This window comes from Punctularia strigosozonata, assembly GCF_000264995.1.
Source record: "Punctularia strigosozonata HHB-11173 SS5 unplaced genomic scaffold PUNSTscaffold_19, whole genome shotgun sequence".
Lineage (NCBI taxonomy): Eukaryota > Fungi > Basidiomycota > Agaricomycetes > Corticiales > Punctulariaceae > Punctularia > Punctularia strigosozonata.
Genome location: NW_006767451.1, coordinates 430846 through 456843, shown reverse-complemented (window position 1 = coordinate 456843; position 25998 = coordinate 430846). Strand labels below are relative to the sequence as shown.

General features: G+C 55.2%; 9 protein-coding genes and 1 non-coding gene across 10 annotated transcripts; 6 read left to right on the top strand and 4 right to left on the bottom strand.

Annotated features, from left to right (window-relative positions):
- Positions 1 to 847: 847 nt before the first annotated feature.
- PUNSTDRAFT_93289 (HIST2H4B protein) lies at positions 848 to 1707 on the bottom strand (the record flags this gene model as incomplete). The annotated part of the gene is made up of 6 exons (XM_007388613.1): positions 848 to 1137; positions 1200 to 1240; positions 1300 to 1431; positions 1485 to 1508; positions 1565 to 1616; positions 1671 to 1707. Coding segments are annotated over 6 exons (362 nt in total), but the record flags the coding sequence as incomplete, so codon positions are not given.
- Positions 1708 to 2390: 683 nt separating this feature from the next.
- Positions 2391 to 6130, top strand: PUNSTDRAFT_138930 (uncharacterized protein; the record flags this gene model as incomplete). Its single annotated transcript, XM_007388612.1, has 5 exons — positions 2391 to 2435; positions 2472 to 2638; positions 2689 to 2731; positions 2785 to 4083; positions 4139 to 6130. 5 exons carry the CDS (start codon positions 2391 to 2393, stop codon positions 6128 to 6130), a joined length of 3546 nt encoding a protein of 1181 aa, XP_007388674.1.
- A 1926-nt stretch (positions 6131 to 8056) lies between these two features.
- PUNSTDRAFT_146680 (uncharacterized protein) lies at positions 8057 to 10838 on the top strand (the record flags this gene model as incomplete). Its single annotated transcript, XM_007388611.1, has 4 exons — positions 8057 to 9808; positions 9857 to 10430; positions 10500 to 10655; positions 10714 to 10838. 4 exons carry the CDS (start codon positions 8057 to 8059, stop codon positions 10836 to 10838), a joined length of 2607 nt encoding a protein of 868 aa, XP_007388673.1.
- A 617-nt stretch (positions 10839 to 11455) lies between these two features.
- Positions 11456 to 12888, top strand: PUNSTDRAFT_47710 (MAGE-domain-containing protein; the record flags this gene model as incomplete). Its single annotated transcript, XM_007388610.1, has 7 exons — positions 11456 to 11537; positions 11611 to 11685; positions 11745 to 11915; positions 11977 to 12240; positions 12307 to 12477; positions 12542 to 12688; positions 12752 to 12888. The coding sequence occupies 7 exons, from the start codon at positions 11456 to 11458 to the stop codon at positions 12886 to 12888; spliced, it is 1047 nt and encodes a 348-aa protein (XP_007388672.1).
- A 186-nt stretch (positions 12889 to 13074) lies between these two features.
- PUNSTDRAFT_138927 (SEP-domain-containing protein) lies at positions 13075 to 14656 on the bottom strand (the record flags this gene model as incomplete). Its single annotated transcript, XM_007388609.1, has 8 exons — positions 13075 to 13207; positions 13267 to 13326; positions 13394 to 13574; positions 13631 to 13791; positions 13848 to 13971; positions 14038 to 14174; positions 14243 to 14536; positions 14592 to 14656. The coding sequence occupies 8 exons, from the start codon at positions 14654 to 14656 to the stop codon at positions 13075 to 13077; spliced, it is 1155 nt and encodes a 384-aa protein (XP_007388671.1).
- A 260-nt stretch (positions 14657 to 14916) lies between these two features.
- On the bottom strand, positions 14917 to 15018 carry PUNSTDRAFT_t98. Its single transcript has one exon. It is a non-coding gene; the product is annotated as a tRNA-Val (tRNA).
- A 1540-nt stretch (positions 15019 to 16558) lies between these two features.
- Positions 16559 to 19606, top strand: PUNSTDRAFT_93283 (5-oxoprolinase). Its single transcript, XM_007388608.1, has 11 exons — positions 16559 to 16723; positions 16779 to 16834; positions 16887 to 17003; positions 17067 to 17444; positions 17494 to 17941; positions 17998 to 18213; positions 18265 to 18462; positions 18531 to 18614; positions 18671 to 18799; positions 18856 to 19168; positions 19227 to 19606. The coding sequence occupies exons 1-11, from the start codon at positions 16650 to 16652 to the stop codon at positions 19518 to 19520; spliced, it is 2307 nt and encodes a 768-aa protein (XP_007388670.1). The 5' UTR covers positions 16559 to 16649; the 3' UTR covers positions 19521 to 19606.
- An 887-nt stretch (positions 19607 to 20493) lies between these two features.
- PUNSTDRAFT_138924 (uncharacterized protein) lies at positions 20494 to 21552 on the top strand (the record flags this gene model as incomplete). The annotated part of the gene is made up of 1 exon (XM_007388607.1): positions 20494 to 21552. One exon carries the CDS (start codon positions 20494 to 20496, stop codon positions 21550 to 21552), a length of 1059 nt encoding a protein of 352 aa, XP_007388669.1.
- A 2005-nt stretch (positions 21553 to 23557) lies between these two features.
- Positions 23558 to 23786, bottom strand: PUNSTDRAFT_76833 (NADH-ubiquinone oxidoreductase 9.5 kDa subunit; the record flags this gene model as incomplete). The annotated part of the gene is made up of 2 exons (XM_007388606.1): positions 23558 to 23601; positions 23654 to 23786. Coding segments are annotated over 2 exons (177 nt in total), but the record flags the coding sequence as incomplete, so codon positions are not given.
- Positions 23787 to 24151: 365 nt separating this feature from the next.
- Positions 24152 to 25897, top strand: PUNSTDRAFT_76888 (uncharacterized protein; the record flags this gene model as incomplete). The annotated part of the gene is made up of 5 exons (XM_007388605.1): positions 24152 to 24518; positions 24579 to 24910; positions 24977 to 25223; positions 25288 to 25744; positions 25804 to 25897. 5 exons carry the CDS (start codon positions 24152 to 24154, stop codon positions 25895 to 25897), a joined length of 1497 nt encoding a protein of 498 aa, XP_007388667.1.
- Positions 25898 to 25998: the final 101 nt, after the last annotated feature.

Sequence of the window (25998 nt, the reverse complement as noted above, 5' to 3'; positions counted from 1 at the left end):
GCATTGGTGTCGTTTCCCTCCGGTTCGAACTCAATGCTGGTCAGTTGACTAAGGGAGAAGCAAGATATGATGTTGATGGCTGAGTCGTTGAACCACAGTCTCAAGCGCCGGAGCGGACATGGAAGCATTTCTTCCTTCCCCGGCGGAATCAGCACATCCTCGAGAAAGGCAGTTCTGAACCAGGAGGGTCATCAAGTTCGGCATGCCGCGAAGTCACGCAATCCATGCATCGTAAGATATGAATGAGGATTCGCCCAAATCCAGGCTTCGAAGTTGCGGGAGATCTATGACATTGCAAGCCGTTGTCAATCGCGGACCGAACTCGAGATCGTCCAGTAACAAGCTGCGCAGGCCGACGCAGATACTGAGCGTTTCGATGAAGAAGGGAATGTGGTCGTTGTGCAAGCCGAAGTGGAGGGAACGAACGTGAGCAGCGATGTGCGGATGGGTCTTGAGCATATTGTGTTGCGTTTGAAAGGAAGGTTCTTCAGTGGCCTTGTATTGTGCATGCCGGTCATAGTGGACAAGCATAACGGTCTCAAACAGCCGTCGTTGGCTGATGTGCACGAGGGATCTGCACACGAGGGACGTCGACTTGAGCGTGTTCGAAGTCGGGCACCAAACTGACGATCGCTTCGAGCATCTCCTGGGGCAAACGGGCCATGCTGTGGAGGAGGTGAGGGACGTGAAGCCGAATGGAAAAGGCGTTCCTCCGCAAAGCGGCGATGTCGGACCGAATCGGTCCACCCGCGCGTCTAGCGCATCAACGCAAGTAGTTACACGCAGATCGTGCTGCAGTCCACGTCTTATCGCAACGTAGTGCATTACGACGCAAGTCACATACTCAGAAGGGTTGAATTATGTGAAAACCACACGATACATGCATTGATCGAGCTAGTACATCGTCGTCAAACAAACCACATCATGCTCCGGAGGCAACCGCCGGGCCCGTAGGGCTGCACATGATGGGCAGGTAACATAATCTGTCCAACGGTTTGGCTTGCATAGTGAGGCAATACGAACGTTCGAGACAGCATGGTAGTAGTAGCCTTGTAGGTAAATCAGGCGCCGAAGCCGTACAGCGTGCGGCCAGAGCGCTTGAGGGCATACACCACGTCCAAGGCGGTGACGGTCTTACTGCAAACGGAAACCAGTCATTAGCACCACGAGTATCGGCCCCGAGGTCTGGCATGACTCGCCGCTTGGCATGCTCCGTGTAGGTGACACTGTCCCGGATGACCTGTGCGCAGACGTTTAGTGATGACCGCCCAAAGCGCATATCTATCAGAAGATGCTCACGTTCTCGAGGAAGATCTTGAGGACGCCGCGAGTCTCCTCATAAATGAGGCCGGAGATACGTTTCACACCGCCGCGACGAGCGAGACGGCGAATGGCAGGCTTCGTGATACCTTGGATGTTGTCGCGAAGAATCTGGTTATTGGGATGTCAGAGTAAATTCTTGATGATCTCTCAAGCTCTTTCACCTTACGGTGACGCTTGGCGCCCCCCTATGGCAGAGGAGTCAGCGGGTGTTTTGTGGCAAATGAACCTCAGTAAACGAACCTTTCCGAGACCCTTTCCACCTTTTCCACGACCAGACATTGTATCTCGCTAGCCTACAAGAGATCCGCGTGAGTCGAGGGCGAGAATATCCAGGAATGAAGGCTCACTTAGGAGACGATGGTGGTCGGTGACGAAGGACAAGACGCGTCGACGACTTCGAAAAGAGCGGCCTAATGAGCGTGTCTGTAAATCACGTGCCGAGCCATACGGCATCGAGAGGGTTTTGCTCGAGCTCTCAGCTCTTAGTCGACGCTTGACTGCCTTGACCGCGATCCTTCGTGCCCAATATATAACATCTATCCGGCCCTCGATCTGATTTCTCGAGTAATTGAACTAAACCCGGCAACGGACACAAGCTCAAACGGCTTCTGAGCGAACGTTCGAGAACATGGTTATCATGGGTCGTCATCGACGGACAGCATTTGCAGCATCTGAACCTGTTCTGCAAACAAGGTTGCCCCGAGCCTCAACAGCAATCCGTTATCGAATGAGTCCCCAGCCTATGGTACTGCATAACAGCGATAGCTTTTCCCTATCGGTCAGTAACGTCGCTCTCACGCACTGTTTTTGGGTGCACCTTGCCCTACGATCACAGCATGGAATCGCCCTATTGCTGAAGCGCGGCTGGTATAAGTCTGGTGCCCGCGCTGCTTGCGCGTCTTCCCGCCTGTGTCCACGTCCTCCATCACATACTCCAAGACCATCGCAATAACAACCGAACATGTCTGGGTTTGGCGACAAACTCGACCCCACGGCCATAATCAAGAATATACTGAGATCGTATCCGTTTAGCATTGGCATTCTGCGGGAACTCCTGCAGAACTCCGATGACGCAGGGGCTTCTAAGCAGGCGAGTCCCTCTGACAGACGATGTCAGGCCCGTAGCTGATCTATGTTTATAACCTCAGGTATTCTTACTCGACACCCGCTCGTACCCAAGCAAAAGCATTTTCGACGATGATCTCGTTGACACACAAGGGCCAGCACTGTTGGCCTTCAACGACCGTCGCTTCACCGACGCAGACTGGGACGCACTCCAAAAGATCAACCAGTCTTCAAAAAAGGTGGACACGTCGTACGTTTTTGCATGTTGTCGTGTGGTCATGCTTGACACAATTTACCTAGCAAAATCGGAAAATACGGCTTGGGCATCCGCTCCTGCTACCATGTATGCGCTTATTCGATTCTCTCGAGCACGCCACTGATGGCCCCTCCGCACAGATAACTGATAACATCGAGATCAGGTCGGGTTCTGACCTGGCCATCTTCGATCCACACCAGCGGTTCGGCTCTCACCCTGGCGGTCGTCGCATCAACGTCACTGGAGGCGGTGAAGAATACTCCGACCAGCTGTCCGGATTCGGAGCCTTCATTCCCGAGGACGCAAAGTACTCGTCCTTCGACGGAACTATCGTCAGACTTCCTTTACGAACCCGACATGGCTCTTCCCTGAGCTCGGAGGTTGTACAGCCTGCGGTGATTAGGCGACTTCTCGTTGACTTCGTCCAGAAAGAGATGGACATCGCTTTGTTGTTCCTCAACAACGTCAAAATCATCGAGATTTACGAGGATTACGTGGATCCGAAGCATTTGCTGGCGCGAGTTGAGGTCTTCGACGGGCCCAGAACAGAGGCCGAGACCTTCGGCAGCATTCGTCACAGCGCCGAAACCTTCTTACGAACGATCACCCTGAGCACTATCGAACCAGCTCGACAGGTTACCGCGCAGTGGCGCGTCATGAGGACGAGGTTCACCCCTGACGAGGTTTCGCGCCAGCTCACCGACCGCTTAAGATACGACGCCTCCTTGGATGTTCAGGAGGAAAAACTCCTGCCGTATATCTCTTTGGCTTCGCCCACGTCACCCGAAGGACCATTCACCAATGGCAGGCTTTTTACCTACCTGCCGTTGCCCATTCCGACTGGTCTTCCCGTCCACATCCACGCTCTATTCGCTTTAACACCTGACCGACAACACCTTCGCAACGCTAACGAGCAGGGATCTCCGGATAAATCTCGTGACAGGCGAGTGGATACGTCGCCGTCGTCGGCTGGACAAGGACTAACTGCTTGGCCGAACAGGACCATTCTGGAATGGAACAAAATCCTATTCGACACCTTGATCCCGCACACCGTCGCCGATTTGCTCACCGTGCTCTCAACGTCCGGTCAAGTGGTGGACGTTCTGCGTGTCTGTTCGTGCTCTGCCTTCTACGCAAACGAGGCAAGCCGTCCAGACTGGTCGCCAGTCTTCGATCAGCTGCTCAAACTCGTACTGAACCTCGATATGACAATATGGCCGACTGTTCGACCCCCGGCATCGGCAGTTTCCGACGCGATGAAAGCTGCGTCGTCGACGCTGTTTTGCTCAGAGAATGAAGATTTCGCGACAATCAACGCTGTAGCAGAGGCTGGAGGCTTTGTCACTCGCGTGCCGAGACATCTCCTCGATTTGCTTCGAGGATACGACATCACAAAATCGCGTATACTTTCCCCTGAAGCCGTTCACCACGAGCTGCTGGTATGTCGCCTTGCAAGTGCGGACGTTATCCACCGAGCTGAAATCTTGATAGCAGGAGCATTGTAAGAAACCCCTCCAGGATCTTTCTAATTCATCAAGGCTCGCCATACTCGAATACCTCGCGCAAGGCGGCAACATGCGGAACATCTCAGGGTTACCTATTGTCCCGACTGTGGGTGGCCCGTTTGTAGCGCTGCAAAGGCTAGAATCAAGCCGAGGCTACCGTCCGCGTTCTCATATTCTTCTGACCCGCGACGACATCGACGTTTTCGGACGTTTGGCTCCCGATGCCATTGATCTGCGTCTTCTATCTGCTGCCGCCGCAGCGCAGCTCATGGACTCTGGCGTCCGTGATCTCAATGTCAGGAAGCTCAGCAACGAAGCGGTCCTGGACCTTATCCAGCCCGTGGTTGCAGCTATTTGTAATCAGGTCACTGAGGTAAATGACTCTGACGTCGTCGATTGGTCTAAGATTTTTTGGGCGTGGATGGCCTCCAAGAGCCGTCACAGCCTCATAGATGGCTTGCGCCACGTTCCAATTCTCCCTGACCGCAAACGCGGTTTCCGCCTCGTCGATGACGGCATATTCCCCATGGACGTCACTCCAACGTGCTGCTACGCACTTGAACAGTTCTGCGTCTCCTTCTTGCCGTCCGACTTTCCGCCTACAGCGCAGAAGTTTTTGCGGGAAAATGGAATCATGAAGTCTACGTCTTCGGTTCCGGACCTCCTCCAGCATCTGAAAATCCCGGAAAGTTGTTCGGTCCATCGGGCCGTCGAGCTCGTCGCCGTTCGCCGTCATCTTGCCTTGCAGATAGGCTCTTTGGCGGCGCTGAACAGCGCGCAGAGGGCCGTTCTTCGTTGTCTCCCGCTATATCCCATTTCCGTACCTTCAACCCCTGCACGAGCCGGACTACGTTCTTTGCCTCAGAACGCGGAGATTTATTGCCTTGACGGAGACGTGAAATTGTTGCCCACTCTCAGGAATACGGTGTTCGTACTGAACGAGGATGGCGTCTTGCCCCTGTGCCGGGCCATATGCGGAACGGACCGGACGGCGATTTCTCAGGACGGAGTAATCGAGTTGGCGGTTCATTACATGACCGAGCAAGCCCCTATAGTGCAGCGACAGGTCGTCGAGTACTGCGGGGACGTTCTTCAAGCTTCGAATCTCGCTCCGCGTGTTCGACAGCTCCTTGGGAGCACGCCATTCGTCATGGCGCAGGACGGGACTCGGAGGGCTCCAAACGACTTGTACATGCCGGATAGTCCAGTCAGCTCGATACTTTCCCCAGGACACCCGAGACTCCCGTCGCAGACTACACCAGATGAACAGGACATGGTCAAGACACTCGCCTTGAATAATTATCTATGCTCTCGTCCTTCAGAAGATCTCTTTAGAGAGACTATCGTGCGCCTCGGGAGCGGCAGCGTCGCTGACACCGAAGACCGCGCACTGAGCTATCGATTATTGGAACTGATGAACCAAGCAGATGCCCCTATACACAACTTGCCATTGCACGATTACGCCTGGCTTCCTGCTGGTCGTCAAGGGCTTCATAAGCCATCCGAATGCAGGGACTCGCTCAATTCTGTGGTCTTTGATCGGGTTCTCCCTGTCATAAGAGACTTCAACTTCACGCCAACGCTCCGTGCGGCGTTGAAATGGGATATGCCGCTGGAGTCGTGTATCTTGGCCCGTCAGATATACGCGGTAGCAAAGTCCCCTACGTCCATTCAGTCTCAGTGGCGCAGGCTTGTCTCAACGATAAAACAACTCGCATCCAATACACCAAACATAGCCGTTGATATTCAGGTCATTAGCGCCGAGCTCGGTGACTGTCATTGGGTCCCTATACGCCCCGGCCTCCTGGTGGATGTATCACATGCCGTGCTGGAATCCCATCCGGACGTGCCGAACTTCTACGCCGTCGCGTCCGAGTTGATTCATGACGATTACACCAGACACTTCCTACTGAATGTAGGATGCTCCGAACGGCAAGTTCGTCCAGGCATTCGATCAAATCACAAACTGACATGGAACTAGACCATCGAATCGAGTGATTGTCAATGATATAGACGCATTATGTCTCGAACCTCAGTGCTCCTCGGATGCAAACACAGATCAGGTCGTAGGACTGCTCAATGGCCTAGACTTTGAGAGCTTATCTCAGGAGGACAAATCCCGCCTCCGTGTTCCCGACGTCAACGGATTGTTGTGTCGTGCAACACAACTATACTACAACAACCTTGGTGCTCGTGCTCACCTCTTTCTTCTCCCACATGATAGAACATCCTCTCACCCAAGCATCACTCGGGAAATAGTCGAAGGTGTCGGAATCAAACTCCTAGGTTCCTTGTCTTTGAAACGACTTGATCGAGGCGACGACGGAATCATGCAGGAAGATTTGCATACACGAATCAACAACGTCCTGCGTCAGTACACCATCCATCAAGCTTTCACTGAGCTCGTCGCAAACGCCTGTGATGCGCATGCGCTCACTTTCACTATGCTTCTTGACGAAAGAAATCACCGAGCAAGAGACTTGATTTCGCCGCATATGTCATCCTTACAGGGTTGTGCATTTGTTGTGCATAATGATGCTATATTCCGGGACAAAGATTTTGAAGGGATACGCAAGGTTGGTCGTGGCGGTAAAGATGGTGATTTTGACACTATAGGCCGTTTTGGACTCGGAGCTCTTGCTATGTTTCATTTCACAGATGTAAGCACACTTTAATAGTGCAAAACCACCTTTGACACTGTGCCTAGGTAAACATCATTATCTCAGGGCGGGATATGCTCTTCTTAGACCCGTGCTGCGAGTATCTTGACCCTGGTACCAATCGATCGGCCCTACGCTTGGAGATATCTCAAGCTCGACAGTGCGTTGATCTATTGGATGCCAGACATAGTCTCATATCAAGTCAGGCTTTATCCCGACCACCTCGCGCCCTTCAACGACCTGTTCGGTTTCTCCTCAGACCAGGACTTCTACAATGGGGTGAGTCTTGGCTTACGTTGTGTGAGTTTTTCAGAGTGAGACACTGTAGCTCACTGGGCAAATCCCAGACTATGTTTCGCCTTGCCCTTCGCAGGGATGAGAGTCTATTATCCTCGTTCTTACCCGATGGCCGATTCATCATGGAGTTGCTCAAAGGATCGTATCAGGATCAGGCCCGGCGCTCATTCTTCTTCACAAACATTCGAAGAATTGGAGCATATCGGCATGCTCGCGAAATGTCCAAACCGCGTCGGATTTGGTTGTATAAGGCTGAACAAAGACCGGTATTCACGGACCCTGAAGGACGTTACAACGTGCACAGGCTCAATATCGGGTCATCTGACGAGCTTGAACTTACAGAAGACTGGTTGATAGCCAACGTCTCGTGTCCAATCTCGACATTGCCCTTGCGTCTTCAAACTTCAGACTTCTGTCGGTTGCATCGCCTACCGGAGACTCTCACAGCGGGTATAGCAGCTAATATGAGCATGAAGCCTAGGCCTGCCACAGAAAGAAACCAAGGTCATCACTTCTACACGACGCTACCTCTCCCTATTGCGATCACATTCCCCGTACATATTCATGCATCATTCATCCTTGCGGATGACCGGCGAAATATTCGATTCGAAGACAAGGGCGCAGGAAATCTGGAGTCTCAGTACAACTCTTGGCTACTGTCGGAGCTCATCCCCGATGTATACACGCTGCTGCTGCACCACATACCAGGACAAAACCTCGTATATTGGCCAGAAGGACGCAACGGAGGTTCAGGATCCATGCAACCAATGATAGTTGATGCCCTATATTCACGTCACATCGCCACGCCCAATCGAACCCCTTTCGTCGACCTGCTTGGAAGGCACATATCTGCCCAGAATGTGATATTGCTGCATGGTGTTATGCCGATGGTTGCCGCGGTTGTGTGTATGCTGAGACCTCACAACGTCGTCAGCATTCGAATGTCAGCTATGGACAAATTGATTGCAGGAGGGATCTGTGTCGCAATTGATCCAGCATTTCTTCGTGATTCCATCTTGAGCCACAGCGACTTCTTCGCCTCTGCATACCGGACTCAGCAACTCACTATCCGCCATCTCAACGCCCTGATCCAATTCCTACTGAAGGAAGGATTATCGTCCATCCTTGATGTGCCGATCCTTCCACTCAGGAATCCTATAGGAGGCCTGGCCACGATCGGTCGTTATGAAGGCCATTATCCATATATCTGGTGCACAGATCAGGAGACCGTGCTTCTAGAGCGTCTGTTCCCTACCACTACGCGGATCCTAGAGCCAAGCTTGGCGGGGAATCACTTGCTTAAGCACCCTGACTTGAACGTCAGAGCTTTAGGCAGTGCTGAAGTCGCAGAATTGATTCAACAACATTATTCCGGTCGCGTTTCATGCGAATTATCGTCTGCGAATGAAATTCGCGTTGATGCTCTGTGTAAAGAGCTAAGTCAGCTCAAAGTCGACTACGCCGCGATTAAGGAAGTGACATTAGTTCGGACGACTTCGACCTCCAGAGGATTGCGTCAATACCTGTCCATCGCGCGATGTTCAGGTGTCGACGTATTCCCCGAACCGTCTGAACACGCACGGTTTTCAGAGATCATTAGGTACCTGAAGCATCTCGGCGCCATCTTCGTTCCCGTCGGCTCCCTACGCAGCTCCCTGCAAGCTCAGTTACGGCTTGACGCCTTCAGCACGCGACGAGTACTGGATTTCCTGACGTCAGTCAAATCTTCCGGGCGGGACATTATTGGTTACTTCGCACAGCTGAATGATACCTCGAGCAATGCTTTAGCGAGACAGATCAGAACATGGTTGCTCGAGACTGTGCATGTCTCCTCCTACCTCGGAGTTGCAAAATATCTTCCCGTATGGCCCGTCATCCGCAGAGGTGAAATGCACCCCCGCCTTGTTCCCGCATCGGACGTGGAGATGCTAGCGGCCGGGTATACCCTCGCGACGTTCGAACCCTTCTTGCGCCACGGCCACACCATTGTCGAGTTCAGCTCAACCCTGAGCCGGCTACAGCTTGAACCGCTCAAACCTCGGCAGCTCTGGAACCGCCTTGATCTTACAAATACCACGACGGTCTCGGAGGCCGATTTGCCTCTTTTGATACCGGTACTGAAGTTTTTCATCAACAATGACGAGAGCTGGTCGAAGAGCATCTGCGTACCGGACTCTTGTCGTCGTATGAGAGACGCCCAGGACCTTTTCGCCCGTTCTGAGCCATTGTACGTGGCAGCACTTGCCGAGCAGCCGCAGCGCCTCATACACCCGGCCCTTCGTCATTTGGAGGCCGGGTTGAAGAAATATGGATTGCGCATGAACGTGGACATCGATAACTTCAGGGAATGCGCACAGGCAATCCACGATAGCAGCGGGGAGGAAGGCGCCGCTGCCCACGTTTTCCAGTATTTCGCTGATCGGCTGCCGCTTCTCATACCTGCTAGCAACGCTTGGGCATGGAACCGATTAGACGATCTTCGCTTCATTCCGAGATCACAGTCACGAAGTACGAGGCACGCGTTTCCCTTGAGCGGCTACGTCAAGGAACTGCCTTTCCTGGTTTCGCCTTCCGAAACATTGCGGCCGGAGCACGAAGCGATCGGATGGACACAGCGTGCCTTGCCTACGAGACCGGAAAACGGGCTTGACAGGCTGCTGATTGCTCGCCCATCGTTCGGAGTCCCCTCTGTCCGAGAGGTGGTGAGTGTCACACTTTCCATTTTTACGTCGGACTCACTTGCGTATAAGGTACATCACCTAAAGGCTCTCGCGCGTATAGCCAGCGATCAGGCTCCGACTCTGGAACTTCTCGGCGATATCACCCAGACCTACCAATGGTTGGAAGAACGGAACGTGGAGGCCGGGGATCACCTACTTGATTTTCATACAGAGCCATTGTTCTTGAATGTGGACGATCCAAGAACAGAGTGCTGGCAGTGGGACTCCGCAGAGCAGCTGATTTTCAACGCACCCGACGAAGATCGCAGAAGGGCGGTACGCGGGTTCCTGCAGCAGTACAGGAAGCTTATCCTCGCCGGTGGAGGACACGAGATTCAGGCTGCTGACCGTCCGGAAGTCCCTCGGTCTTCCGCCGAGGAGGCGTTGAACATCTGGAGATGTGCATTACGCTATTTCCGCGACCAGAAGAAGTTCGTTGACGTGACGATTTGGGCCGAAGATGCCGTCTTCGACGCCCATCGCGTGGTGTTGGCAGCGAGCAGTGAGTACTTCAAAACTTTGTTCGCGTCAGGTGTCGCGGAGTCGCAAGAAAGTGCCATCTCCGTGGCAGAGTATCGACAGAATATTGTACGCCACGCATTGAGTACGCTCATCTTCGTCAAAGCCGATTGGCACGATACCTGTCTGACATACCAACGTCACGATCCCCTAGGTTACATTTATGAAGGCATGATCACCAACGAACTCGACAACGAGGACGATCTTATCGAACTGCTGAGGCTGGCGGTGACCTGGGGGCTGAACGGACTCAACATCGACGTCCAGCAGCTTCTGATCGCGAAGATTACTCCTAAAACCTACCGAGACCGTGCGTTCGATACTGCTCGACATGCTCGCTAATTGAATCACTCACGAGGTCTTTGTAGTGCGACAACTCGGTGACGAATGCCGTTACTCCAGCATGGGTGAACCGGTTCCAGCATTGCTTGCGAACGCTTGCGTCAACTTCGCCGAGAAAAACGCACGCGAACTTCGATCCTTGGGAGTTTGAATGACGACCACAGCAGAGCGTTGGATCTTGACCAAGGTTCAGAGGACGATGCATTCAGGATACGTAGCTTCAACGACGCATGAGCTGATGTTGCTTATAAACAATAAGTTGAGATAGCACGTACGCGATGAAAAGATGAACATGACCGGGAACACGTCCTTCAGAAGCTGTAGTTGCGCACTCCTTCATTCCCCCCGTGTGCTGCACCGATTAGTCACCCTATGATATTCAGTATTCATATCACTTTTCCTCTCGAGCGTCACAAAGGTCTTAGTCGAACGAAGAGTTTGCAGCGCAGACGTCGCCACGGCCCTGACCAACTGCAGCTTGCGAAATGAAGGTTGAATTTCAGGAAATGACAATGGTCTACCAATGCGACACATCACTAGCTCAGGCTGCAGCTGCAGGTGATGGTGGTGGTGGACGCGTCGTGCCAAGGTCGCAAAGATCTTCCACGTGCTTGTGATTTATTCACCTCCTTCGCGACTCGCGTTCGTCTTCAAGTTCTACTAATGCCCGGTCGGACATCACGCTCACAGCGCGCCACTCAGCCGTCCCAGACCCAACCCCGAGGCACACAACGCCGTGCCAGCCGAAGGGATGAGGAAGACGAAGACATGGACGACGACGTAGCCCCTAACGGCACCCAGGACGACGCGGAGGACGACCTGGACGCGGATCTAGGAGGAGGAAACGCGAGTTCGCTCTGCTAAATCGCTCACATGCTCGTGGAAGTCTGATTACGCGCGATAGGAATTGGAACGACGCGCAGATGACCTCGTGAGGCTCGCGTTGTTCAGCGAGCAGAAGCGCATACCGCTTCGTAGGGACGACATCAACAAAAGGGGTCAGTGGAATCTTTTCTCGAGTTCAGGAATGGAGATCATGGATATGTTATACTTACAGTGCTGGGATCGCGATCGCGCACATTCAATGCGGTATTCCACCTCGCTCAGTCGAAGCTGCAGAACATTTTTGGCATGGAGATGGTCGAGCTGCGTTCGCGTGCAGCTGCCAACGCCGATGGCGAAGAGGGTGAAGGAAACGACGTACAAGCCACGGGTGTTCGCAAAAGAGGTCAGCCCATTTGTCATATCTAGCGTGGTCTGCAAGCGAACTAGAAACGCCTTGCCCCTAGGTGCCGCTACCGGATCTAAGACCTACATTCTGCGCTCGACCTTACACCCCACGATCATCGAGCACGCGTCCATTGCAGACGAGAAGATCATAGAAGAAGAAATCGCCGCTTTGCCCGATGACGATGATGAAGACGACGACGACATCGTCCCGCGGAATAACGGGAGTGTGATTGCGTGGAACAGCTCGGACCAGCTCGGCGCGGTCGGCGTGCTCTACGTCGTGCTCGCGCTGATCCTCGTCAACGGTCGTATCATGAACGACAGTACGTTACGCCCACCATTCCGACACCGAGACCACGACTAACCCTGGAGACATCGCGCACACATAGTGGACCTCCGAACGCAGCTCAAACGCCTCCGCTTATCGTCCAACAACAACGACCGCATTGAGCTCACCGCGACGAGCACGCACCACGATCTCCCTGTGGACGACTTCCTCAGGCAGTGCGTGCGCCAGGGCTATCTGGACAAGCAGAAGACGGGCGACGCAAAAAGTCAAGGTGAAGGTCCTCCCCCGCATCCTTCCGTTAGTTGCGGGACTCATGTGCCCATATCGTGTCTCAGGTGGGAAACGCGGCCGGCCGTCGCAACAACAAGAAGACGGCAGCGCGACGTACGAATGGCGTTGGGGTCCGCGCGCACAAAGCGAGGTGGGCGAACGCGGCATAGGCCAGTTCGTCGCCGCGTTCATGGTCGAGCGAACGCGGGACGGTACGCCTGTCTTCCACGAGCCCTGTCGCCTTATTGCCTGACGGTGAAATGTCAACGTGACAGGCGATGAAGACGAGGAGCAAGACGAAGGCGCCGCCACCCAAGGCCGGCGCAAGGAAACTCAGGCCAAGAATAAAATTGAGGCGGTCTACAAGGGCATCGAGCGCGCTGCTGGGGGCACGCTGTCTGACGTCAAGTAGACTGTGTCGTGCGCCGATGATGACCAGCCCAGGGCGTTGCTTGGATCTATATGATCCGAATAAGTGTATGCCAAGTTCACATTTTCTTTATACAGCTACTGTACACTTTATAATCGCTTGCGTACGCAGCACAGTAGACATGCATTTATTCATGGGTTTTGTTACAAACGATCCAGTGGCAAGAGGTCACGCCCACCTTTGGACGACGACGCTGTTGACCAGTCCGGCAGCTTCGATGGTCTGCGAATCGTCCTCGAGCACTTTCGCCGGGAACGTGGTTTGGATCGTATAAGCGCGCGTGTTGTTTTCCGGACGTGACCTGACACACGAGTAGTGTTCATTCAGCTGTCCATAGAACCAGATAGGTAGGACACGTACGCATTGATGAAATTCCTGATGTCCCCAACGGTATGCGTCAAGTTCATACGCGCGACCATCCTGTGCATCGGGTAGAGTACAACAATGAGGGACACGCCGAGGCTTATATGAAGGGCGGTGAACGAACCTGGTACCGTCCGCGAGTCGGATCTGCACGCTCGTCGTCGGCTTCGTCTGGTCGACCTCGAACCGCGTACTGATGCTCTCCCGATCCGGCCTTGCACTCGAGCTCACGCTTGCACTTGCCCTCGAGCTCGAGCTGGCGGCAGGAAATCCACCCGGCATGGACGGACGATTCGAGCCCGGACCTTAGACAGCTCGTGATGAGTTCCGCAACTCAACAAGTAAGGCGAAAGAGCTTTACCTGTGAATGCGGGGATGGGGCTGCCGAGCCTGTTTCCAGAGCCGGCGAAGGCGGTGACGGGCGTCTTGGGGGGAGGCACGTATTCGTCGTGCAGCCGTCGTTCGACGCGCAGCTCGACGGGTTGTCCGGGTTGAACTCCGAGTATAGTCGGCGGCGCACGTCTACATAGATGATGGATCAGCACGTAATAGCAGAAGGAGGGAAAGGCTAGGCTTACCCCGAGTTGAGCTCGTTCAAAACTTGCGCGTTAGCGGGATCGTCGTATCGCATGAGCGGACCATTCTCGACCGTGAATCCTTCTCGCCAGAACACGATGTGACGGATGGCCAGAGGTTCGTCATCTGATACAATCGAAAATACCATGTCAGAACGGTCTTCACGTCGCGCACCAAAGTCGAAACATGTACCTTCTGCCTGAGCTGGGGCATCCGGGTCCGGCACGTAGGTGCTATCCACTTCATCGGATCCCAGTGTATGCCCGCCTCCGAAGAAAGCACTCCTGCCGCTCCCGCTTCGAGGCTCAAGATCAGGCGGTGGGCCTGCCCTACAGGTAACCATCATAAGCGTCCACATCGAATCGACCTTCTTCGGGCAAGGGGGGGAGAGACTCACTCGGCCGCGCGCCTAAGCAGATCGCGTACGACGTCGCCCCCGGGGATGTTCCTCATCCGGTCCCGATCCGGGTTCTCGACGCTGATCCCGCTCCGCTCACCACCAGCATACCAGCTCTCGCCCTCATCGTGCTCGGGCACGTCGCCGTGGCTGTGGTCATGGCCGTGGCCGTCGTCTTCGTCATCGTCGTCGTGCCCGCCGAAGCCACCGCCTCCGAACGCCGATCCACTCCCAGATCCAGAGGTAGCGTCGCGCAGTGTAGCAATCCTCGGTCCTCTGGACGATTGTCGCGAGCTGTAACAACGCAGTTCAGCAGAGATGTATTGACGAGAGCCGCGTCTGGACGTACTTGTTGTTGGAAGATCCCGGAGAGGAGTTGTTCCAGTCACCGATACGTCCTATCCTCCGCGACATGATATCTTGCAACTGAGTATTTTGGTTGGTAGATGTGGGTCGTGCCAAGGTTGTGCTCAAGAGTCAACGGAAAATGCGGGCTGGATACGCGCGTCTCATCTACTCTCGCTTACGATGGAGCGTGTGAATTGCCACGTGCGTAATCTTATCTAGGACAGCTCCCGCGTCTTCGAGCGTATTACCTCTCATCGATCCTTCAGCCCGATAAAACATGGTTATGTGCGGTTACCGGTAGCAACATATGGTTGAATCAAAATAGATGGTCGCGCCCAGGATCGAACTGGGAACCTTCTGTGAGCATGTCGTGGATGCCCTTGCATCTCGATGTGAGACAGAAATCATAACCATTAGAACACGCGACCGCGGATGAGTTCGCAAGAGTGTACAACCATGGATACATAGCATTGCGGAGGAGAGAAGTGCATAAGTATCATCGATCAATACCCCAGATTATGAACACCAGTCACGAGGGTCAATCCCTCCATCGACCGAGGGGACGCACGGGGAATCTTGGGTCACTCCTGGATTCGCCTTCGCCCTCGGCATGGTTCCTCGACGCGGCGCAACACTCTCAGTCTCGGTAGACGAACGATCTCGAATAGCCCTGCAGGACGATGGCATGCATGTTCGGGAACATCGGCGTCGCGTCGCTATCCCCGTCGACTGCCAGAGCTTGAACAAAAGATCGGGAAAGAATGTGCAGGATAGTTTCTTGCCTCCACAGGAGCTGCAAGTTCTCGATGTTGTCGTAGGCCAGGAAGCGCTTGTCTTAGAATCCAGGGACGTGAAACCCGGCTGCCGATCCAGAACGGAGATCACGTCGGAGAACGGATGCCGTACTCGGTCGTCCGTGAACGAAAATCGGAGAACCAGCTCGCGCAGGCGCATGGGGTGAGCAGCCGAGTTGAAGTCCATTGTATCCAACCATCTTCCAAGCAGAGGGACTCGAGGCGCAGGTATTCGTCCGGGAGCACGTCGGCAAGGGACGATCCCGGCTGACCACGACACGCATCCAATTCGACCGACAGTTCGCGCAGGCGAGACGGTTGACCTGGATGACATCTGAGTACGAGTGGTAGGATAGAGGACGGAAGGCAGAGCCCCACGGATGCGATGTGGGTCTAGAGAGTCAAGAGAAGCGGTCTGCGGTCGGAAGAGATCCTTGCAGTACGTATGAAGAGGAGCATTTCGCGCGCGCCGGGCCATCTCCACCGTGAGCTCCGGGAAACTAAGGTCCAGGGTATCCCATAAACGGGTGCTGGCGAGCGCCACCCAGTCAGGGCCCGACTCGCTAACACCGTCCCGATGAAAGGTGAAGATAGTCAGGAGAACCTCGGGAGGCAGCCGGACAACGTGCAGGAGGAGATTCCTCCGTCGGCGGAGTTCGTGCATGTCAAACATGGCCCTCTCAAGGCGATGGTCGAGGGACTGTACCGTCTCCTCCAAGGCGTCGTCTTCGCTGCGAACGAGGGCACCCACACGCGCGTTCCGAAAGCATTTACAGGGCGGGGAACGTGCTGTCATCTGAAATATTCCTTGTTCATGAACGTGTTCTGAGAGTAAAGCGAATGGCATGCACTCACCCTTGTGAAGCGCGCTGACAAAACCCCTTCTCAGTGTCGTGCTCGTCCCCGTCTGTTCTAATGAGTACCGATGCCCGGTGCCGGTGAGTAATGACCGCTATGAGAAACAGGACTGCTGGCAAGAGAGCAACCCAAGAGGCGGCAGGGTTGTGCCAGAGTCATGTGCACGACATGATCTTTCATCGTCTTCATCTTGAGCACGAATGGCATCCTCCACTGACCATCGTTCCTACGGGCATCCGACGGATTACATAGACGTCCCCGGAACCCCGATAAATTCGAACTTACACCGCCCAAGGGGGAGTGGCGGCCGTTGCACACCTCGTCTGCCGTATCCTGCCCACTAGGCTGTTATCGTCAACCTCCACGCGAAGCTAAACATTGACAGTTGATATTTACACCCGCGCACGATGCCGATCGCTGTTCCAGACAAGTCTATCAGGATCTGTGCAGACAGGGGAGGCACGTTCTGCGACGTCCACGCGTGAGTTTACATTGCGTTTTCTGGATTGTCAACATTCAAAACATTGGGTCAAAAGGTCCTATCCCGACCCCGAAAATCCGGAAGAAAGGAAAGACATCGTCGTGAAACTACGTCGGTGATAGTCCGCTGTTGTATAAACACCAGTCTCAACGACGGTACGCAGTCTCGCAAGATCCCGGCAACTACAACGATGCGCCGACCGAAGGCATCCGGCGCATACTGGAGATCGTGACAGGGGAGAAAATCGAGCGAGGGGCCATACTCAACACTGACAAGATCGGTACGTGCTATTCGCTATGCGGGTCTTCATTCATTTCTCAATCACCTGGCATCATCCCAACAGATTACATCCGGCTGTCGACCACCGTCGCTACCAACGCCCTGCTGGAACGCAAAGGCCAGAAACACGCGCTGCTCATCACGAAGGGCTTCAAAGACCTGCTCCTGATCGGGAACCAGTCCCGGCCCAAGATCTTCGACCTCAACATCCGCCGCCCAGCCCCGCTGTACTCCACCGTGCTCGAGGTGGACGAACGCGTCACGCTTGTTGGCTATACGTCGGACCCGCACGCGGAAGAGCATGCCGTCCAGTTCGACGACGACGGGAACATTACGCGCGGGTATCGCGGCAAGGGTTGGGATGGTGTCGGGGACGCTGAGGGGCCCGGAAAGGTCGTGAGGGGCCTCTCCGGCGAGGCTGTAAGGATCATGAAGGAGCCAGGTGATGATCAAAGATCATATCCTAAGCCGTCGTGCTCACTCTGTCGCAGATCTTGACGCAGTGAAAGCAGACCTTCAGAGACTTTACGACGACGGGTACCGCTCCCTCGCCATCGTCCTGGTGCACTCCTACACCTACCCCGTGCACGAGGAACGCATCGCAGAGCTCGCCCGCGCCGTCGGCTTCACGCAGGTCTCCGCGTCATCCCAACTCCTTCCGATGATCAAGATGGTCCCCCGCGGCGTGTCCTCCACTGCGGACGCGTACCTCACGCCGATCCTGCGCCAATACCTGGACGGCTTCTTCAGTGGCTTCGATGCGAAGCTCAAGGACGGACGGCTCGTCAGCCCCCGGGTTGAGTTCATGGGCAGCGACGGCGGCCTGCTCGATCTCAAGAACTTCTCGGGATTGAAGAGCATCCTCAGCGGGCCCGCGGGCGGCGTGGTTGGGTACGCGCTGACGAGCTGGGACGAGGACAAGAGGCATCCGATCATAGGGTGAGCGACGCCTCACACACGCGCAACCGTACCATCGAACTCATCGGAGGAAAAAGACTGGATGTCGGCGGCACCTCGACGGACGTGTCGCGCTTCGACGGCCGATACGAGGTCGTGTACGAAACCACGACCGCGGGCGTCACCATCCAGTCCCCGCAGCTAGACATCAACACCGTCGCTGCCGGTGGCGGGTCCTGCCTAACCTTCCGCAATGGCCTCTTCCTCGCCGGCCCGGACAGCGCCGGAGCCGAGCCCGGCCCTGCCTGCTACCGGTTCGCTTCCCCTCTACTCTCCTTACCCTAGGAACTGACTGCCCCGTGCAGGAAAGGCGGCCCGCTCGCAGTGACGGACGCGAACCTGATGCTGGGCAGGCTCGTGCCGGACTACTTCCCGAAGATCTTTGGCAAGAGCGAAAGCGAGGGCTTGGACGTCGAGGCGTCTCGGGTTGCGTTCGAGAAGGTGGCGAAGGAGATCAACGATACGCACGAGAAGAAGCTCTCGCTGGATGAGATCATATACGGGTATGCATCGCATGAACGTCTTGTCGCTGTTCGTACGTTGCTCACGTGTATCGTTTCCCTCCTTGTAGGTTCATCAAGGTCGCGAATGAGACGATGTGCCGGCCTATACGTGCGCTGACGGAGGCCAGAGGGTTCGCGACGTCGAAGCATATGTCAGCTCCCTTTCGTGGTTCGCGCACCATGGAGCTCATATGTATCCGTTTTGCAGTCTGGCGAGCTTCGGCGGCGCAGGAGGCCAGCACGCCTGCGAAATCGCACAACTGCTCGGAATCAAGACTATCCTTATCCACCGATACAGCTCCATCCTTTCCGCTTATGGCCTTGCGCTCGCCGATCGGTGAGGTCTCTCTCACTCTTGTTGCTCTATTGACTCTTCACTGACGACTATATCAGCGCATTTGAGGTGCAAGAGCCGTCCTCCGCATTCTACTCCGCCCAAACCAGAACTCAGCTCAAGAGTCGCTTGGATGCCATTGAGTCTCGCGTGCGCACGGAGCTCAAGGAGCAGGGGTTCGACGGCAAGCGGGTGAGGGTAGAGCGTATGCTGAACATGCGGTTCGAGGGGACGGACACCGCATTGATGATCCTTCCCGAGGAGAAGGACGGCGATGGGAACGAGGACTTTGAGGCGGCGTTCAAGAGGGTTTACAAGAACGAGTTTGGGTTCCTCCTCGAAACGAAGAGCATCATTGTGGACGATATCAAGGTTCGAGGACTGGTTATTTCATGTCCCCGAATGTCGCCTAATGTTGTTCACCTCATAGGTCCGCGGCATCGGGAAGACGTTCGACTCACTCGGCGAGTCCGTCTTTGCCGAGGTCGCAAAGCTCACGCGCAAGCCCGTTGACCTCTCGCGGGCGGCGATGACGTACAGCGTGTACTTCGACACCGGCCGCGTGGACGATACGCCTGTGTACGAGCTCGACAAACTCGATATTGGGGATGAGGTCGAGGGGCCGGCAATGATCATCGACGACACGCAGACCATCGTCGTCATTCCGGGGGCGAAGGCGCTTCTGACGAGGAAGCATCTGTACATCGAGTTGGAAAAGCGATAGGCTCGCGCGGGAGGCAAGCGAAGATCTATCTACATGAATGTATGGTATCTAGGCACAGCAAAGAAATGTATCCATAGATTGTGTCGTATTCCAACTTGGATGATTGGAGATGGCTCGATGGCTTACAGGTGTTGAGTGTGACAGCGTGACGGAGGTTCCGAAAGTTGCGCTCGCGAATACCGGCCTGCACCGACCCCTGAAATTTCGAAAGCTCAGCGCTCAGCGCTCAGTTCTTTGCAATTTGCGAACGGTCCTTTGAGACAGTCATGAACGAACAACATGGCCCCTCAATTCCGTGAGTCACAATTCATACCCGTCTCGGACGTACAACAACGTAAAATTATCAACCAGTACGCGTGCTGCCCTGGAGCAACCCCACGCACTGCCGCATTGCCCGTCGTGTTACTGCGGTGAAGACCAAGGTCTATCCGTGGTTCATCAGGGCGAACATGACGTCGAAGATACGATGGCTTCGTATGACAAGCATATCGGGCGTTTGGTTGCTCAGATACGGCACTACCGCCGCCGGAGAAATCAACTGTCTCTCATCAGTCGCCTGCCCCCCGAAATCCTCCTCCAGATTTTTCTCATCCATCGCAATAGCATTATGGATTCTAGTCCCGGATGGATCAGCGTCTCACACGTATGCTCTCGTTGGCGTGACGTCGCGTTATCAAGCTCTCTCCTGTGGGCCGCGCTTGACTTGCGCTTCCCTCTTTTCACTAAGGAAATGGCGCGGAGATCTCGCGGAGTTCCGCTGCATATCGTACGTTCGCGACCTACCACTGCCGGGCCGTTGAGACCCCACCTAGCGCTAGCATCGCTCAATCCTGCATATCCCATCGCCTCGCTTCATGTGGTCGGTCACAATCTCCTGCTGTCGCAGCTGCTCAAAAACCGCCCTGGTCAATTGTCCGGTCTAAAGGCGTTTCACGTAGAGGTCTTGGACCAGGGCTTATTCCATGCGGTCCAAATGGACGATCATTATCCTTCCCTGGAGGTTATTTCCCTCCTCAACTTCCACGCAAGTTGGGATACAAGGCTACTGACAACACCCGTTTCCTTGCGATCCATCGATATAGATTGGACCGAGGGGTGGCGCCCGAATCGGCCTCCCCTGCGCCCCCCTCTTCGCGAGGTGCTGGCCATTTTGCAACGGCATTCGCGCTTGGAACGGCTGGTTTTGGACCAGAATCTGCCCATGGTGGACGACGCGCTCGGCGACCTACCGCAAGTCTCCCTTCCGAACCTGAGGTTTCTTCGCATCCACGACCACCTGCCGGTAACGCATGCCTTCTTCACGCATCTTCAGCTACCAGAATCTTGTCGAGTCGAGATAAAAGTCCTGGAGACGGCACATTTCCGATTGGATGCGATAACCCTCGCGTCGTTGACTCAGGCGGTTCTGTCTCGTGCACGAGGCGTTCAGCAGCCGCGTATCGCCATGGACCTCGACGAAGCCACGAAGATTGTGTGCTGCTCCGAATCTTGCACAGATGAGCCGGAGGTCAGCCTTACTTGGCCACGCGCGAGGGACGCACAGGACCAGCGCATCCTGCACGATTTCTCGCCGCTCGGGTCCGCATTTGGCAAGATCCCCGCCACAAAACTCGTGGTGTCCATAGGTGCGAAGGCGCCGAGGATCGGGCCAGATTTTTGGCGAAGGATAGCTGGAGAGCTGTCGTCCGTGGCCACAGTACACCTCAACATGCGCGGTCGTCTCCCATCATCTTTCGTACAGGTTCTCGCTCCCTCAGAAAAAGGCACGAAACGATTGTTACCGAACATGCGTACCCTCATCGTCGGCGGTGTGAGCATCGGGAAGTTCAAGGCGGAGAGTGATACTCGTACAGTCGATTTGTTGCTCTCGGGTTTGAAGCTTCGGACCAGCGATGGTATATTCAAGACTCTATGCATGGCCGACGGTCTACAGAAGACCGACGAATGGATCCGAGCTGGTGTGGAAAAAGCGATGCCGATCACCGTATGGGGACTTCGCAACTTGGAGGAGGAACCAGGTTCGACGAGGTAGCTGCTAAAGGGGTCGATTGTGAGTACCGTATCCGATATCTTCGATATTTGAATAATGCATCGATAACCATCGCGGATGGACCTAGCATAGATACTCTCCTTGGGATATTCGGTGCAGCTGGTATTGGTTAAGAAGTCAAATGCTCGGCCTCCGAACGGCGTATATGTTACAGCAAAATCAGCAATACCGGCTTCATTCTCGAGACCGTCCTTGATGATGATCCCTCAGTGGATATTGACAACGGAAGTATATTGGAAGACCTCGCTCATATGACTTCGGATCCTGAAGTAGTGAATGCGTTGCAACTTTCGGATCCTTCGCCCTACAAGTAGTTCGGCTCCTTTTTCATTTTCTAATCTTCTAAAGTATGAATAAGAAGAGCTGAAAACGCGCCCCAACGAGCGACGTGTCTCTGAACCTCCCGCATAGCAACGGCGGGGAACGTGAGTGAACAGACTTGAGCGCTTCAGCCTCACCGAACCTAACATATTCCTTTTTGCAAGCAGTATATGTCGTTCCACAATAGCTTCAATCCTAAATCAAAGAAGGCAACGTACAACGTCCGGGAACTCCACAGGAGTTGCCAACTCTCGGAAACTCGCCATCAGAGGATACTACAGAGAATCTGTTTTCTCTGCCAGACGATATCGCCTAGTCGAGGAACATCCAAATCATTGACGTTAATCGTTTTCCTACCGAGATCCACCTCCGCGTTCCCGTCCTTCATCGGGACGCCTGCCTCAGAATCTCGTATCCCACGTCTGTGTTCACGAGCGACAAATATCCCTTTCCAGTCCGCGCTTTTGGTCCACCTAGGATTTGCGCTTCGTAGGCATGGTGGAAGTTGTGGTGCAACGCTCTCGTGCGATACCATGTAGAGACGTATGGACTTCCTTACGCCGTATTAGCCCTGTCACCCTCGTTCCCCATCGCTTCTTGAGACCTCTACGGCGATAATCTGGGCATCGTGGTTGAAGTCGTGGGTAACACCCCGTTCGGGGTATGTACCTCGGACCCGCTCCCTCGTCTCCAGTTCCTGTCTCCAGATTGCCACTTCATATGGGTATTCAGGACCTTCCCATTTCTTGGTCACCTATCTCCAGTTGCCTGCACGATGTTGTGCGGGCATAGAGACCGTGAAGTGAACGGGTCACCATGACCTGCTGTTGCGCTTGATCAAGTCAATACTTGTCCACGCACCGCACGTACGCTCCCGAGATCTTCATGCTCATGATCCACTTCGACGACGTCAACGCGATTAAATATCTTACTCCGAAGGCTGAGAAGCCTGAATCCGGCCTTCCGCTAATCAAGTTGAAGCGGCTAAGCACAATGAAGCCATGGGAACGACGCGCTACGCATGCGGGGATGTTCTCACTCGGGCCGTCGTTCGGAGCGCTCTCCAGAGGCACTGATGCTGACTTTGGGCAAGGACGCGCCTCGCATTGGAGTGGACCGAGTTGGAGTGTCTTCGGTGAATATGCGGATGGGAGGCCGACTTCCGGTTCATTTCGCGCAATCGCTAACAGATCCGGGTGGCAAGACGGGTCCGCTGCTCCCGGGCTATGCGGATCCTCGTCATGACGGACGTTGCGCTGGGAAGCTTCAACGCGCTACGTCACGCGCGGACTGTCGACGAGTTTCTTGCCGCGTTGAAGCGCCCCTACCCGAAGGGCGGGTTCGTTCTCGGAAGTTTCGACGCTCGTCGAGACAGCAACAAGTGTGTCCAGGTGAGGTCGTCCCCTCGGTTGTTGGGAAAGGGGGCTCGTTTGAGGCTACAGCTGAAGCAGGAGCGAGAGACGGTGCCTAGCAAGTCTTGGGACCGGACCAGAACGTACGACCTTAGGTAGTCTCTTGGAGGAGAAAACGCGCCCACGCGGGAAAAGCATGTCATTCGGAGGGACGAGCGCAGGATCAGGGTACCTCTATCAGTCGCAATGCCAATACCCGGTTGATTCGCGCGCCCTCCACCATCCTGAACCCTTCGACGGCCCTTCCTGCGCTCCTAGTCGTCGTATCCCGTTACCGGCCGACGCGGTCTGTCCGGCACTACATGGTGGTTTATGCAACGTGTCAAAGTGGCATAAGAGGCATCACGCACGAGGGTAGGAAGTCGGAATGGGCGGCGCGGGCGTCCAGCCTAGGCTGCGTCGTATGGGAGGCACGGTGAGGACCATGATCGGGCCCAGAGAGCCTAAGCAAATCGAGTAGAAGAGGACCGGGTATTCATGCGCCTGCCGTTGCTAGAGACAGTAAAAAAAATCAGTTTGAGGCGCCTTCATAGGCTGGTGTGGAAGGCGAGCGAGCGTACCAGAGTCCGGTAGGCCGAGCGGAACATGGTGGTCGGGGATGAGAGGGTCGTGGTTTCCGGAGATAGGTTTATTGCGATAGGTCAGAAATATAGCTTAGATTGAGTAAGTAGATTTGGATTAACAAGTCAATGTAGCCCCTTTGTCACGTGAAGCTAATTATCCAAATCACAACCTCTCCCTTGCTCCTCGTTCACGCCGGTCATCTCGTCTGACGGAGGCTCGGGACGATATACCCAATCCAAAGCTGGGACCAGCTGGATGATACCACATCTACCAATATTTACGCAATGTCCTCTCGCCGCGGAACGCTAGAACAACCCGCCGCCTCTGCGCGCCCGCTCCGAATTGTTGCCTCCGGCACACTGTTCGTGACGCACACACTCTCTGTACCGGCAATACCAACTCCCTCGGGTCCGTCCTCGATGGTGACGGCCCGCGCATACTCGGTCACACACAATCGTGGGGGATCAGCGAGCACCGTGCTCTCCATGCTCGCGCAGTATCCAAACGTCGAAGCGATGTTAATCGCCCCGCTCAGTGGGGACGACGAGGGACAGGGGATTCTCCGTGATCTGCGTAGCGAGAGGGTGAATACCAAATACGCGAGGGTGTGGGACGATCTCGGTGTGCCCAGCGCATGGGTGGTACAGGCAGGTCAAGACGGCATCGCGATCACGTACGATGCATACTGACAAAACCTTTCTTTGCACACAGAGCACGACGACTCGCGGTCGGTGATCAACCATAACCCGCTCCCAGAGATCACGCACGAAGACTTCGTATCGCTGCTCGGCCCACTGCTCGCACCGGAGAACTACGCCCAGACGAGCCCGAATAACTCGTACTCCTCTCAATCGGGACCCCCATTGCCACTCAATATGCGCAGCCCGGCTCCTTTTGACTGGCTCCACTTTGAAGGCCGTTCGGTGAAGACGACGTTAAGCAACATGCGCGGCGTGGACGGACTCGCGCGGGAACGCAGATGGCGCGCACACTGCGTGTTCAGTCTTGACGTAGGACGCAAGACCAGGCAGGGCGTCGAAGCGGTGTGAATTCCTGTCCTCTTGTGTGCCTGGTGATCGCAGTGTCGTCCTGACGTTCCTGCGTTGCAGCTGATACCACAAGCGGACGTCATCTTCCTCAACAAGTACTACGCCCAGGCGCATTCGGCGCAATATGCCGCGTCGCCTCGCGCCTTTTTGCTGTCGCTGGCCTCCGTGGCGCCGCCACATGCGTTGCTGGTGGCGTATTGGGGAACGGAGGGCGCGGCGCTGCTCTCAATCCCCACTCGAGAATACTTCCAGTCGTCCGGATGGGTGCAAAGCACGCCCCAGCCGACACCAGGTGCTCACTTTTTTTGTCGCATTTGGAAGCTTGGTCACGATCATTGACTTCTCCTCACTTCTCGCAGCCGCAAGTGAAGCGACCTCCCGTAACGGCGCACGCGACTCGATGCTGAGCGACGGCACCGGCTACGGAATGCAGAGCGTCCGGACCGGCAGCGAATTTTACGCGGGTCAGCACACGCCGAGCAGCAGCATGGCCTTCACCGCGAGCTTCTTCAACCGGACGAGCGGCACAGACGAGAGCTTTGGCGGGCACCCGCACCGGGACTCGTACGTAGAGGATGACGGCGGCGATGACGACGATGCTGCGAGCGAGCAGACGGAGATCGCGGGTGACCGCCAGGCGTGGCGCCGGCGGCGGGAGGCCGAGGCGGTTGACGATGCCGGTGCGCAGGAGGCGTTCATTGCAGGGATGATATGGGCGCTGAGCAGGCGGCTGATGCCGCGACCGGTCTCCCCGTGGTCGCCGATCCCGACCACAGGGGAGCCGGACGACGCGGATATCAGCCGGTGGAGGCTGGAGGAATGCCTGAAGTTTGTCTTTGTCCGTGGTGATTAAGTGAGCTCGTGGCTGACGATGTATCTATGCTCAGGTTCGCGACGGAGATGGCAGGGAGGAAGGCGAGGATGAAGGGATGGAAAGGGTTGGCCGAGCAGATGAGACAGGCTGGCTGGGTCGACGGGTAAGGACACGAGGTTGCTTATACACGATTGCTATCATACGTGTTGTTCTTACCTCTTGATTTCCTGTAACATGCGTCCCTGTGAGCGTACTCGACGCCCCGTAT

Excerpts from the sequence above, each read along its gene's own strand:
- PUNSTDRAFT_93283 (XM_007388608.1), top strand. The coding sequence starts at position 16,650 with ATGCCGATCGCTGTTCCAGACAAGTCTATCAGGATCTGTGCAGACAGG. Across the intron at positions 18,214-18,264 it reads CCCGGCCCTGCCTGCTACCG|GAAAGGCGGCCCGCTCGCAG; the intron begins GTTCGCTTCCCC and ends TGCCCCGTGCAG. Across the intron at positions 19,169-19,226 it reads TCATTGTGGACGATATCAAG|GTCCGCGGCATCGGGAAGAC; the intron begins GTTCGAGGACTG and ends TTCACCTCATAG.